Raw genomic sequence first — 13162 nt, forward strand, 5'->3', positions numbered from 1 at the left:
AGTTCACATCTGCGCCCCACGATGCCCTGTACCACATCCCCACCTTGTATTGGGAATAACTCTCGATGATGTACCATTATCTCCCGTACTCTTATTTTTTATCATTGTACACATATTCCACGTCAATACAATTAGAATTGATGTCAATTCACAGGCGGGCGTGGATGCATACACTATGGATATCGGTCCATTTGAATGTTTATAGCCCTGCAGTGTAAATCAGATCTATAGTTAGTCGCACATCGCGAATTTATGTGAAATTCATGGGGGAGATTTACCAATCTAAGGCGGGATTCCCCCTGCCTTCCCAATGTGTTAGTGCTTTTTCTTCTTTCAGAGTTAACGGTTGTAAGTATGTGTTGGGTCAAATATGGCCGCCCCTAGGCCCTAACGGCGGGAGCGGGATATTTGTGTCACGCTGAAACTGGTCAAATCGGTCCTATCTCTCTGTACCTTTTCGTTCTTCTCTTTTTTACGCTGCTTAGTTCGATCTTCTTCTTCCTCTGCTGCTTTGCGGGAAGCTGTGTTCGGGAAAAAAATATGGGTATTCGAGAATTGAAAGAAGAATCAATGGGGTGGCCTTCTCTCTTGGTTTCATTGTTCATGTTATGGTCATCACTTCTACTACCCTGCAGCGGCAACAAGGACAGATTAACAGTAGGGAAAACTATAAGCGGGAACCAGACTATAATCTCCGCAGGTGAAACCTTCGCCTTGGGCTTCTTCAGTCCCGGGAATTCTACCAATCGTTATCTTGGAATATGGTACAACAACATTCCCGTAAAGACGGTCGTATGGGTCGCCAACAGGGAAGCACCCCTTTCCCTTCCAGAGGATTCTTCCGGAGTTTTCACTATCAGCGACAACGGCAATCTCGTGGTTTTGGATGGAAACGGAAGAATTGTATGGTCATCAAATGTTTCAGCTGCTGATATGGATAAGAAAAATACCTTTGGATTATTAATGGACTCGAGCAATCTTGTTTTGAGACAGAGCAGTGATCAATCTGACTTGTGGCGAAGTTTTGATTATCCCTCCGACACAGCACTGCCCGGCATGAAACTTAGCTCGAATGTAAAGACTGGGCAGAGCATCCATTTAACATCATGGAAAAACGAAGTCGACCCGGCACCAGGAGAATTTCTTTTAGAAGTCAATAGGGGGATGGCCATCAGGAGGGGGCCGAATCTATTTGCGAGAACTGACTGGGATGGAAATCCGTCAATTGGATCACTTCTGAAAGTAGGCAACTATGCGTTCTACCTCACCGTCACAATCAACGATGAGGGGGTTAACGTCACTTTTACACTGTCACAGCTCTCAGTTTTTTCAAGGTTTGTTCTGAATCAAAATGGACGGGTCGAGCTGATGTCGTGGTTTAACAAGGAGTGGATGACGCTATGGTCGGCTCCAGAGAAGGAATGTGATTTCTATGGAAGGTGCGGTCCAAACGCTAGTTGTTACCAAAACAGCTCTTCATCGATCTGTAAGTGCTTGGATGGGTTCAAGCCTAAAGTTGATAGTGAATGGGATATAGGGAATTGGTCAGGAGGCTGCATTAGGCGAAAGGAACTTTCTTGTAGCAGCAATGGATTTTTGAGAGTTGATGTGATGAAGCTGCCCTATGCCTATCACTTGATTACCATAAGGAATTCAAGTGTGACAGAATGTGAAACTGAATGCAAGAGGAACTGCTCCTGTACGGATTATGCTTTTAGAAAGTATGAAAATGGAGCTGCATCAAGGTGTCTAAATTGGTTTGGAGATTTCGATGATCTAGTGCAAGACGACATCAACGGGAAAGACTTTTATGTACGTCTTGATGGCTCTGAATTAGGTATTTTCAATTCCTTCCCTGTTTTTTGTTTTTTGTTTTTTTTTTCCGTTAATTTGGATATCATATAGCCGAGACAGAGTTACTCTGAGATTGACAGTTTTAAATCCAAGACGTGTAATCAAAACGAATTGAATGAACCATGTGATTAATCGCTTGTCTTTCTCATTCAGTTGGAACCCCCGAGGCAAATAACTTCATGGATAAGAACAGAGTTCGAGTTATAATTTCAATATCAGCAGCTTCTTCTGCTTTGCTTCTTATTGGTGCTTTTGTATATTCTTTACGGAGAAGGTTAACAGAGCATGGTACTCTCTCTCTCTCTCTCTCTCTCTGGTGTGCGAATTGAACTTCATAGCCTCCCTTCATTTGGTAATATAATTGGTACTATCTCAAAACAATATACACTTTTCACTGAAAAAATGCCTCTCCCCTTGCGTTCAGCTGTAGGTGGAAGTGACACAAGTGTTGTTGAAATTATCTATAAGGAATCTGAAGTATTAGCAAGTGAGACCAACTCCCCGGAGCTGTCTTCCTTCAGTCTTAGTACTTTGAGAGTTCTTACTGACAACTTTTCTGTAACAAATAAATTGGGAGAGGGTGGATTTGGCCCTGTTTATAAGGTAATCAACGGTTCCACATTGTTTTCCCTACTTAAAAAGGACTTCACCTCTGTGTTTCTATGTCAATAAATTTCAGACAGAATTGAAGATTTCCTATGTAATAACAGCTCTAAATTAAATAGTTTCATTCTTGTAGGGAAGCTTGCTTGATGGCCAAGAAGTAGCTATTAAAAGGCTCTCTGAGAAGTCTGAACAAGGATTTGAGGAGTTCATGAATGGGCTAAAACTAATTGCTAAACTCCAGCACAGAAACCTTGTTAGACTCGTAGGTTTCTGCATTGAAGAAAAGGAAAAGATACTGATATACGAGTACATGCCAAACAAAAGCTTGGACAAGTTCTTATTTGGTTTGTTGTTGTTCCTTGTGAAATAACTTTTTAAGTGATTTCAATTTCGATTTAACAACTTATGGGCCATTGCTTGATGTTGGGTCCCCACCCAGTCCACCCCTCCGAAGACCCTGGATAGCCCAGAGTCCCATACCAACATAGGTAATGGCCTTTTTACAATATTTCAATATATATTCAAAATAAACGATTAATAATAGCTTTGTCTTTGAAATATGTAAAATTAATCTAAATTTCTTTTTGGCAAATATTGATTAATTAGGTCCAACCAAAGACTCAGAGTTGGATTGGAATACACGCTTTGACATCATAGAAGGTATTGCTCAAGGGTTACTTTATCTTCACGAGCATTCCAGATTAAAGGTTATTCATAGGGATCTGAAGGCAAGCAATATACTATTGGATGGAGATATGAAGCCCAAAATTTCAGATTTTGCGACGGCAAGAATATTTGGGATAAACCAAACGGAAGCAAACACTTGTAGATTGGTGGGGACGTTGTAAGTTGCATTCATGTTATCATACACACACACCCACCTGAACCTACAGACAGATTGGATAAAGAAAATTTATGTACGTAGTTCGACTATTAATTATTATTATTATACTGCTAATTAATTGTTTTCAAATTGTATACAGTGGTTATATGTCTCCAGAATATGCACTATATGGAACATTCTCTGAAAAATCAGATGTGTTCAGCTTTGGGGTACTATTGCTAGATAGTACCTATTTCATTCATAAATCACATGGGAATTATATAATAATTTCTAACAAATGATTATATTATTTTAATAAGAAATTATATGCCTTGTATAATTTGAATACATCCATTGTTTTACCAAAAAAAATAAATCCATTATTTAAAATGTATTTCAAATGTCAAATTTCCCTTAATATATATTAAAGTCTACATGATGTTAATAAAAAGAGAAAAATTCTAAATATAGCAGAACTGTCCATTGTCTCCAACAATGCTTTAAGAGTCGTTCATTGCATATTTAACCTACAAAGAAAAACAAAAAAAAAAAAATGAAAAATATAAAAAAAAACTAGGTAACAAAACCCAATATACAATAAAATATGTAGAATAAATTTTAAGATTCTAATAAATTGGGTTTGGCAACTTGGAAAAAATTGTGGACATATGGCGAGGGTAGTGATTGGGACAGGTCAATAAACTACGAGAGTTTGGCTAACCAAGATAGCTTGATGATGGTGGGATATGGTGATGCCAAAATTAAACTATTGGAATATTTTCTTGTTCAAATAGTTGGCCAAACAAAAGAATAAATGCAAAAGCTTAAACTGGTTTGTGAAGTTCAAATCCTATAGAGTTTTACTATTAGGCTGCGTTTTGGGTGTAAAATCCGGTTCGATGTAATTTTACATTCCGATCCAATTTTGTGACTGTTGGGATGGAATGTAAAAGTACCCCGAAAATCGCTGTAAAAGTGAATTTCGATTTTATTTTACTTCGATTATCGATGTATTTTATACATTGACTTTTTCGAAGTAAAACTCCATCGAAGTAAATACGGTGTAAAACTCACCCCTTCTCTTCGTCTCCCATCCTTTCTCTCACCGTCGAGCACGGCACCCTCACCGCCGTTCTGCTGGTCACCCCCTTCTCTTCCACTCCCTCGCTCTCTCTCACTCTTTCTTTTATTTTTCACAGTTTGCTCTCTTTCTCTCACAAGTTCGAACGCCCTCATCTCAGAGGATGCTCTCAGATCTGCAGGTTCTGATCAGTTTACATTTTTTTCACAGGTTCGAATGCCCTCGTCTCAGAACACAGTTCTGAGAGGACGCTCTCAGATCTGCAGCTTGGTTCTTACAGGTTCGAACGCCTTCCCTCCCTCTCTCTCCCTCCTCTGTGATTTTTGTCACAGTTTATGGTCTGTGATTTTTCTCTCAGTTTATGGTCTGCGATTTTTGTATACTTCTTAGATCTGCGATTTCTGCTCATTCATACTCGTAGATCTGAGATTTGAGGTTAGAATATGCAAAAGGAATATTAGTTTGGACATTAGAAATATGTACCTGGCACCGCAGAACATGAAAATAGTTAGCTGATGGGGTTGTAACGTTCACAACCTGCCAATTGCATTCTTGGATCTGCTTCCCAAGTGTTGGATCCGTCTCAGGTATAACATGGAGATTATCATCGCTCATCTGCATTTGGCCAAGATGGGTCATATTTAGTTTATTTTTCTTTCTTACCCTTTTTCCATTTTTGCTGTGTGTTTTTTTTTTTTCTTTTCATTTCTTTCTTTTTTGGTGGTGGGGGGCTCAGGTTAAAGAAAATTTCTGAACTTTATCTCAGGGGTCATTTGGATTTATGAATAAGAAAATTTAATGGTTAACAGGAGCAGGATTTAAATAGGGTCTTGGGGGGAGTAAAAGAAAACTATTATAAGATATTTCTCAGATTTTTGAGTAACAGCTTTAAATAGTTGGAGTGTACATTAAATCAAAAGGATACAAAAAAATCAAAATGACAAAATCTTTAAAGCTCAAGGCTGTATTAATACTCAGCATGAAACCAACATGATAATCTTTTATGGCAGAGAAGTCAATGAGCTTTGAAATCTAGTAAGTTTAGCAAAGGGTTCATTTTTCTTAGGTATGGTTGTAGTTTCTTGTTTTCATGGTTTTGCTGCTGTTGCTGTTATTGTTGTTGTTGTTTTTTCCTCTTTTTCCACTGGAAACATATCAATCTTCCTGTGACCAGGGCTAGAAAATTTGTACATCATGAATAGGACTGAAACTTAGAAGTTGAATTTCAGTTGCCAATGCTTTTCCATAGTGATTACTAATGATATTCATTAATTTGAATATCATCATTCTTTTTACATACACAACTGAAGTTGATAAACTGAATTTAAGTCAGACTTTCAGTGCTTGATGAATGCTGATGTTATTCAATACAATACAATTTTAGGTTGGGCCAGAACGGTATTCCATGTATCAGATTGGATTAGGGGTGGAAAACAACATGTGATTTTAAATCAGGTGGGGCTCAGTTCAAGCCATCTTCCTGACTCTCCGAAACACATGTGGACACCCATGGGACTGAGACCAGCAACTATTAGTCCCACCAGAGAGGCTCTAAACTAAAAACCATGAATAGATAAATCTAGAACTCTATATGCAGTCCATTTTATGAACAATATAGATTCAATACCAGGAAATATCAGATCAAATGTAATTTAGGCTAAAAGTAGATTAAAATAAACAGATTCTTAAATTACTTTTTCTTTAGCATTAGGTTGAGATTTAAGTAACTAACCTATGACTTCAAGCATTACCTGCACCTTCAGCATCATGTTTGTTCTTGAAATTGCTTGTAGACCACCATATCAGAACTGGATGAGGAGTTTTTGTTTTAGTTTTTTATTTATTTCTTTATTTATGTAGACCACCATATCATATTTGTTTACTTCTTTAGCATTTTGTTTACTTTGTTTTTGTTTATGTAGACCACCATATCTAACATGACAACTGAAATTTTGGAATTGTTTCAGGCCTGGGAGATGTGGAAAGAAGGTGAGGGCCAAAAGATAATAGATCCAGTGTTGGGTTGCTCATATCCCAAAGATGAAGCGCTCAGATGCATTCATGTAGGTCTGTTGTGTGTACAAGAAAGATAATTGTGGACATCATGACCATGGGGATGGTCATGGAGGTGTGGTGGGATCGAATAATGTGGCCATCCACATACAAAAAAAAATTAACGGCTGTTAATTTCAAACAAGTGTTTAAAATACATTCACATTTACACTGTTTTTTCCAAACGTACATCAGTGTAAAAACAATACAGAAGTGGTTCAACTTCTGTATTTATAGATGTGACCGTTCTTCATTTACACTGGTGTATTTTTGTATTTACACCTCATCCAAACGCAGCCTTAATAATTGGCCAGTTATGTATCCTCAGACTCCTGTAGAAGATTAGAGGTCGATATGAGGATAAGTCATAGTTGATTCCAAATTTTAGACACATGGAGAGGTGAATAGCCTATGGAGTCTATGAACTAGTTTGTATGAAGTTTAAGGACTAGTTTGAGGATATAATCATGTCCAATAACAAGCATGTTAAAGCTATAGTCATAACTAATATGTAAGTTGAAGCAAGCCAAGACATAAAAAGTTAAATTGATAGTATTGGCAGTTGGAGCCTTGAAAACTGTCAAACCCATAATGAGGTCCTCTATAGCTAGATCAATGAATGCTTTATGTTGTACAAATTTTCATTTTCATTTTACATTTTATGTTTGATTGTTTTGAGTTCTAACGAGGAAAGAAATCTACAAAGAACATTTCAAGCCATTGGACATCTGAGGAAGAAAACAAAGTTTGTTTCTCTTCAACTAAATATAAAATTGTTGTATGGATTGGTCTGAGGATATGATTATGTCCACTAACATGTGTGCTGAAGCAAGCTAAGATGTAAATGGTTAATGATGTTGAGCAGTTGGAGCTGTAAGGTGTCCCAATATTATTGAAGTGTTGAAAATTTTAACAAAATGAATTGCAACTTGGGGGATGGATGCTTAACCAAAATGGTTCATAGAAGGCAGCCTTAAAGACTAGAGTAGGGTATCCAATCTCAAGCCTAGATGCTGCAAGAAGATAAAAACATGAATGGAGTTATGCCGTGGACATATGAGTTAGAACCTAAACCAAAACACCCTATACAATTAACAAAATTAAGGGACTGCAAAGAGCTATTGTGTTAGGCCTAGAGTTTACTATTACATATGTAACTTGATAATAATCACAATACTTATAATCCAAGACTTAAGTTGTTGAAGAACCAAGATGTAAAAGGTTAAATTGATGATGTTGGGAAGTTGGAATTGTACCCAATATTATTGAAGTGCTGAAAATTTTTGGCAAAATGATTGTACCTTAGGGGATAGATGCTGTACCAAAAATACTTCATAGAAGGCAGCCTTAAAGAGTAGAGTGGGGTATCCAATCTGAAGCCTAAATGCTGCAAGAAGAGAAAAACAAGAAGGGAGTTATGCAATAGACATACAAGTCATCGAAACCTAAACTAAAACATCCTATACAAATGGAAAAATTAATTCTCAATTTGAAAAGACTATAAATACAAATATATATAAAATAATATAAAATACAAGATTCTACACTCTACATATTTATATTTGTACTCTTTCCAAACTGAGCTTAAGGGACTGCAAAGAGATATTGTGTTAGGCCTAGGGTTTACTATTCCATATGTAAACTGTTAATAATCACAATACTTATAAACCAAGACATCAGTTGGTAAAGAACAAAGGGTTTATTATTCCATGGTTTTTTGTCTTTGTATTCAATATAACTTGCATTATAAGTTTTTTATGATAAAAATATATTAAAATAAAGAATAAGATACAAAAAGATGAGCAGCCCGGCCAAAAGAACCTTACCAGTCACCCCAATTGATAAACTATAATAATGCAACCCTAAACTACTATAAATACTCATCCCACCAAACCAACAGCCCAAAATAGAGGCTCCTACCCTAGTCCTAGAGGGGCAGATGCATTGTAAGTTTAACTTGAACCTAATACATGATTACTATAAAAACATGCATATTATCTTGGCTAAGCCCGAGCCACAATCAATGCTCATTTAGCCAAGTAAAATCATAGAATCCTAAAACCCACAAGGTTATGCAAGACTTGAACAAAAGCACCACTAGATCCACATTAAAACCAATGAAACCTAACAAATAGAGACAAGAGAACAAAAGAGAAATAATAAAAAAAGAGGGTGGTGCCCCTGTTTTGCTAAAGGTAACAATAATCTCTACGGATCTACTCTTAACAAATAACTGATAAGCATACCTAGAATGAGGGTAAATACCTATTCAGATTATGATAAAGAAGAAGAAAAGTAATGCATCGATTGCACATATTCAAACCAAACCAAAAGAGCACAAAAATTAAAATAAGAAAATGTTGAGAAGCTTACCCGATTGCTCTAAACACCAAAATCTGAAGTGGACAACAAAAACCAAAGGAACATGTGCAAAGATATAATATTGAGCAGATGATTGAGTTTTTTAAAACCAAAGGAACATGGCCATTATTCGATTCGATCAAAAAGCGAAGCTAAAATATTGAGTTTTTTTAAAGGGGAATTAAAGCAGATGATTGAACTTGGGAAAATTGAATCAGAGTGAAGAGGTGTTTTAGCAAGGAAATGGCCAAATGCAAATAGGTTGCATGCGAAGGAAAAAAAATCTTTTCCTCTCTTTTTTTGTAATTTTTGAATTCCTAGTGCTACAAGAAAGAAAGGTAAAATGGACTACGCCTTGGAGCGAGCGAAAAAGAGATTGAGTGATTCGGTTGAAAGGGGGAAAGGGGGTTGCTAAAATGAGAGAGGGAATTAAGTTTGCTACAATTTTTCAAATGCACGCTTGAATTCGAATGGTAGGTCTTTCAATCATGGTTTTTGAACTGTTATTGATTTAGATGGTCATACCGTTTGGCCCAAAAATTGTCCAAACAACTAATTCTGTCAATGTTTTAAAAATCGGTCCAAAGATTGAATCATTTTTACCTCCGGGTTGCGGATCATCGGTTTGGCCATTTGGGTCAAACCGTCAGACCAATTTTAATAGGTGATTCAAGGAGTTGCTAAACCCATTCCCTCTGCCATGTCCACCAGCCCATCCTTTCCAACATTGGCAACGTCAAAGCACTGGATCATAGCAGCTAACGTTATGTGCAGAACATGATTTGATTAAAACATGTAAAAAACAAAGCTATCAATTATCCTTTACATAAAATTCAAAATACTATTAAATTTAACATTTAATACATAGAGGTTATATTCTTTCTAATAATATGTGGAATAGGGAAGATCAAGTTTAGCTTAATACCGTACCCTATCCATACCTGTACAGACTATAGAATCTCAAGACTCGTCCTTTAAACAAAAAGAAAAGAAAAGAAAAACACCCCAATGGAGAGAGTAGAGACGGATATCATGGGGTAAGGTAGAAATTGCCATTCACATTTTTTAGGAGCCCTAAGTTTACTCTACTTTGAGAGATGATGAAGCTCTTTATATAACAGTTCATACTTCATATTAAAAATTACCTCGATGCTAGTTAACGTTGTAGTCCACTTATCCCTATTTTTTTTTTTAAATAGAATCCTTAAAGTAATTTTTTTGGGTAAATTACAAAGACCCCCCTGCAAGGTTCAAAATATCGATGTGTCGGTATAGGCGTATCGGGTGAATTGATACTTTTTTTTTTTTACCTTTTTCTTTTTGAAACCGATTTAGGGCTCCTCTAACCTCCTGAACCAGTCAAACCCCTGATACATCACTATAGGGGCGTATTGGTAGGGTCCCAAAATGATACGTATCAGTCAATACGGACTGATACGTATTGATACTTTGAACCTTGGTCCTTTACTATGGGATTTATGACAAAGACCCCCTATACTTTGTTTTGCAATAAAGATCCCCTGTATTATAAGTATGAGAGAAAGACCCCCTTCCCTATTAACTCGGCTACCAGAACACACCGAAAACCCTCATGTAAATCCCTAGCTGAAATCTAACTAAAACCCCTCGTGTAATCCATCTCAATGATGGTTCTTTGTCGGAGATCACACCAATTCCACAACAAGTGTCATTATCACTAGAAAAGAAGATCTTATCACAGTCGTCGAAGAAAAAAATCTATTTTCACCATTGCCAAAGAAGAAGCCTCTTTTCGATGTCGCAGGGGGAGCAATCAATACTGACACTGTCATCACTCACCGTAGCCCGTAGCCAAAGCAACACTATGTGGGGCCCAGGTGGTTGATAAATGATAATAATTCCATGATTCCATTTGTACGTTGAAACATATTACCTTAGGTCCGTGTAGGTAGCACTACGCTAAAATTAAGAATAGGGTACTCTATTGTCTACAGCCTGCAATCTGCGTCCGCCTCTCCCAGACCAGAAGTCAAGTCAGAGAGAGGATTCCGTTTTACCCAATATCTAACCGTTAGAGATGAGTACGTGTCACCCAGCTACGATATGCCCGTCTCTGTCTAGTCGAATTCCTTTGCATCGGGGGAATTCCGTTTTACCCGTTTTAACCGTTAGAGATTAGTGTATCGGGGTTTGACCGGTTCAAGGGGGTAGAGGAGGAGCCCTAAACTGACCCCTGAACCAGTTTAAGAAAAAAATAAAAAAAGTAAAAAAAGACAAGAATAGTAATAAATTATTAGAAGACATTACTATCGAAGTGTCAACCAGTCGCCCCTGATCGATTCTTCTATATAGCTTGAAGACAAGAATATCTTTCTTTTGCAATAATGGATCGTCGGATAGATTAGCAATGTTGTTTTCGGACGAGATTCCCTCCGTTATCCGCCTTTACTCGCTTCTCTCTCTTTGTTTCTCTGGCGACGTAGTTGATTCTCAATCAACGCAATTTGATCTTGGAACTTTAACTCTGTACAGTCTGAAGCTTCTCGGAGATGCTCATTTGAGTAATGGCAGCTTGCGTCTCACTCGTGATTTGTCCGTCCCTAATTCCGGCCCTGGGAGGATCTTGTATAGTAAGTCCGTTAGGTTCCGCCAGCCAGAGACTCCTCCGGCTTCTTTCTTGACTTTTGCTCCTTCTCGGTCACTAATCTCAACCCATCTTCCATTGGTGGGGGACTCGCTTTTCTAATCTCGCCGGATGACGAGACGGTTGGCGATGCTGGTGGGTTGGTTCCTTGGCCTGGTTGGAAGAAATGCGGTGTCTAGATTCGTTGCGGTTGAATTCAACACATTAATGGACGTAGAATTCAGGGACATTAATGGGAACCATGTGGGTTTGGATGCTTGCTTTCTACTCAGGTGGGTGATTTGGGTGCAGTTAATTTGGAGCTAAAAAGCGGGGATCTCGTGAATGCTTGGATCGATTATGATGGCCCGACTCGGTCATTTAATATCTTTGTTTCGTACTCGAATCTCCGGCCAACCGATCCGCTTCTGTCATTCAACCTCGACCTGGAACGGTTCGCCAACGATTTCATGTACGTGGGTTTCTCTGGTTCGACTCAGGGGAGTACAGAGATTCACAGCATTGAACAGTGGAGTTTTAGTTCTTCATTTGGCGGAGCTTCATCTTCTGTCTCCTCGTCCCCATCCTCTGTAACGGCTAATACATCGAATTCGGCAACTCCTTCCTTAGCTCCTACCATCTCTACTTACGACTCCAACAAGTCATCCTGCCATAACCAACTCTGGAAGCGAAGACCCGGCGCGGTGGTTAAAATTGTCAAAAGAAATTGATTGCAAGGGAGAAATAAGGTGAGAAAACATACAAGTCAAAAGAGGGTTAAAATTGTCCGAATAGTTATTATAAGGATAGTATAAGGAACAGAGGATTTTATACCAAAGGCGAACGGAAGGGGGTCATAGTAAAGAAAGTCTTGGTCTTTATTGCAAAACAAAGTACAGAAGGTCTTTGTCCCAGACAAGTATTTATAATTTACCCTTTTTTTTTTCGTTTTTCTTTTTTTAAAATATTAAACGTAAGGTCGATAAAGGAACAATCAACATCTTTGACCGAGTTCTGATGCATCATCTGTTGTATTCCATTTGGATGACGTGGGGGATGCCTTGTTGGTCATGGTCACACCGCTAATTTCCAATTGAATGGACTGATGACCAGAACCGACTAGATTTCAATTGGGCATTGGGTGTACGTCCCTCTCGTGGACCACATCCCACCAATTCTAGAAATTACCTATACAAGAATTCACGAGATAACTGTGTCAACATTGTGGAAGTGTGGATTGAAGGAGACTCCTTGATGGTAATAAACAGTCTAATTAAACGAAAGGAACCCCGTAGAGAATTATGGACCTCGCGAGATTATTTAGAGACAGCCGAGGAAAATCAAATATAATTGATGGATGCTAAAACTTTAGACGCTTGATCATATGCCTTCATGGCACCCTACTGTCTCTCCTTGCTCCAAACCCCATTTCTAATTTCTTATTTTTTGATTTTTTTTTTAATTTCATAATATCATCCATTAAACTAATAATGAAATAATATAATATAGCTTAACTATTTAAATAACATAACATTTAAAATAGCTAAATAATTATATAACAAAATATTTAATAAGACGTAATAACATTAAAATAAATAAAATTCAAATAATGAAAATTTTAAATATTTTAGATATTATTTAAATATTTAAATAACGAAATTATGTAATAAAATTAAAAAATTCTTAAAAGTAGACAAATAATTATAATAGATTTCATAACATTCATATTAATAATAATTTAATATTTTACAAAATTAAATTAAAAAAATAATTAATATTTTAA

General features: G+C 37.3%; 1 protein-coding gene, 1 long non-coding RNA gene and 1 pseudogene across 3 annotated transcripts; all 3 read left to right on the plus strand.

Annotated features, from left to right (window-relative positions):
- Nucleotides 1-351: 351 nt before the first annotated feature.
- LOC104585757 (G-type lectin S-receptor-like serine/threonine-protein kinase At4g27290) lies at nt 352-3451 on the plus strand. Of its 2 annotated transcripts, none has more exons than XR_016080259.1 (5): nt 352-1837; nt 2008-2142; nt 2279-2457; nt 2594-2948; nt 3067-3167. XR_016080259.1 is itself a non-coding variant. In XM_019200554.2 (5 exons), exons 1-5 carry the CDS (start codon nt 541-543, stop codon nt 3306-3308), a joined length of 2064 nt encoding a protein of 687 aa, XP_019056099.1. In that variant the 5' UTR covers nt 352-540; the 3' UTR covers nt 3309-3451. The 2 variants fall into 2 exon arrangements, 1 of the variants encoding a protein (XP_019056099.1); XM_019200554.2 differs by having other exon boundaries at nt 2594-2804; nt 3067-3451.
- A 677-nt stretch (nt 3452-4128) lies between these two features.
- On the plus strand, nt 4129-7008 carry LOC104585717 (uncharacterized). The gene is made up of 3 exons (XR_733347.3): nt 4129-4423; nt 4575-4644; nt 6332-7008. It is a non-coding gene; the product is annotated as an uncharacterized LOC104585717 (long non-coding RNA).
- Nucleotides 7009-10163: 3155 nt separating this feature from the next.
- Nucleotides 10164-12450, plus strand: LOC109115921 (L-type lectin-domain containing receptor kinase VIII.2 pseudogene; annotated as a pseudogene).
- The last annotated feature ends 712 nt before the right edge of the window (nt 12451-13162 follow it).

The sequence above is a fragment of the Nelumbo nucifera genome, chromosome 1, assembly GCF_055504915.1.
Source record: "Nelumbo nucifera cultivar China Antique chromosome 1, China Antique-T2T, whole genome shotgun sequence".
Classification (NCBI taxonomy): Eukaryota; Viridiplantae; Streptophyta; class Magnoliopsida; order Proteales; family Nelumbonaceae; genus Nelumbo; species Nelumbo nucifera.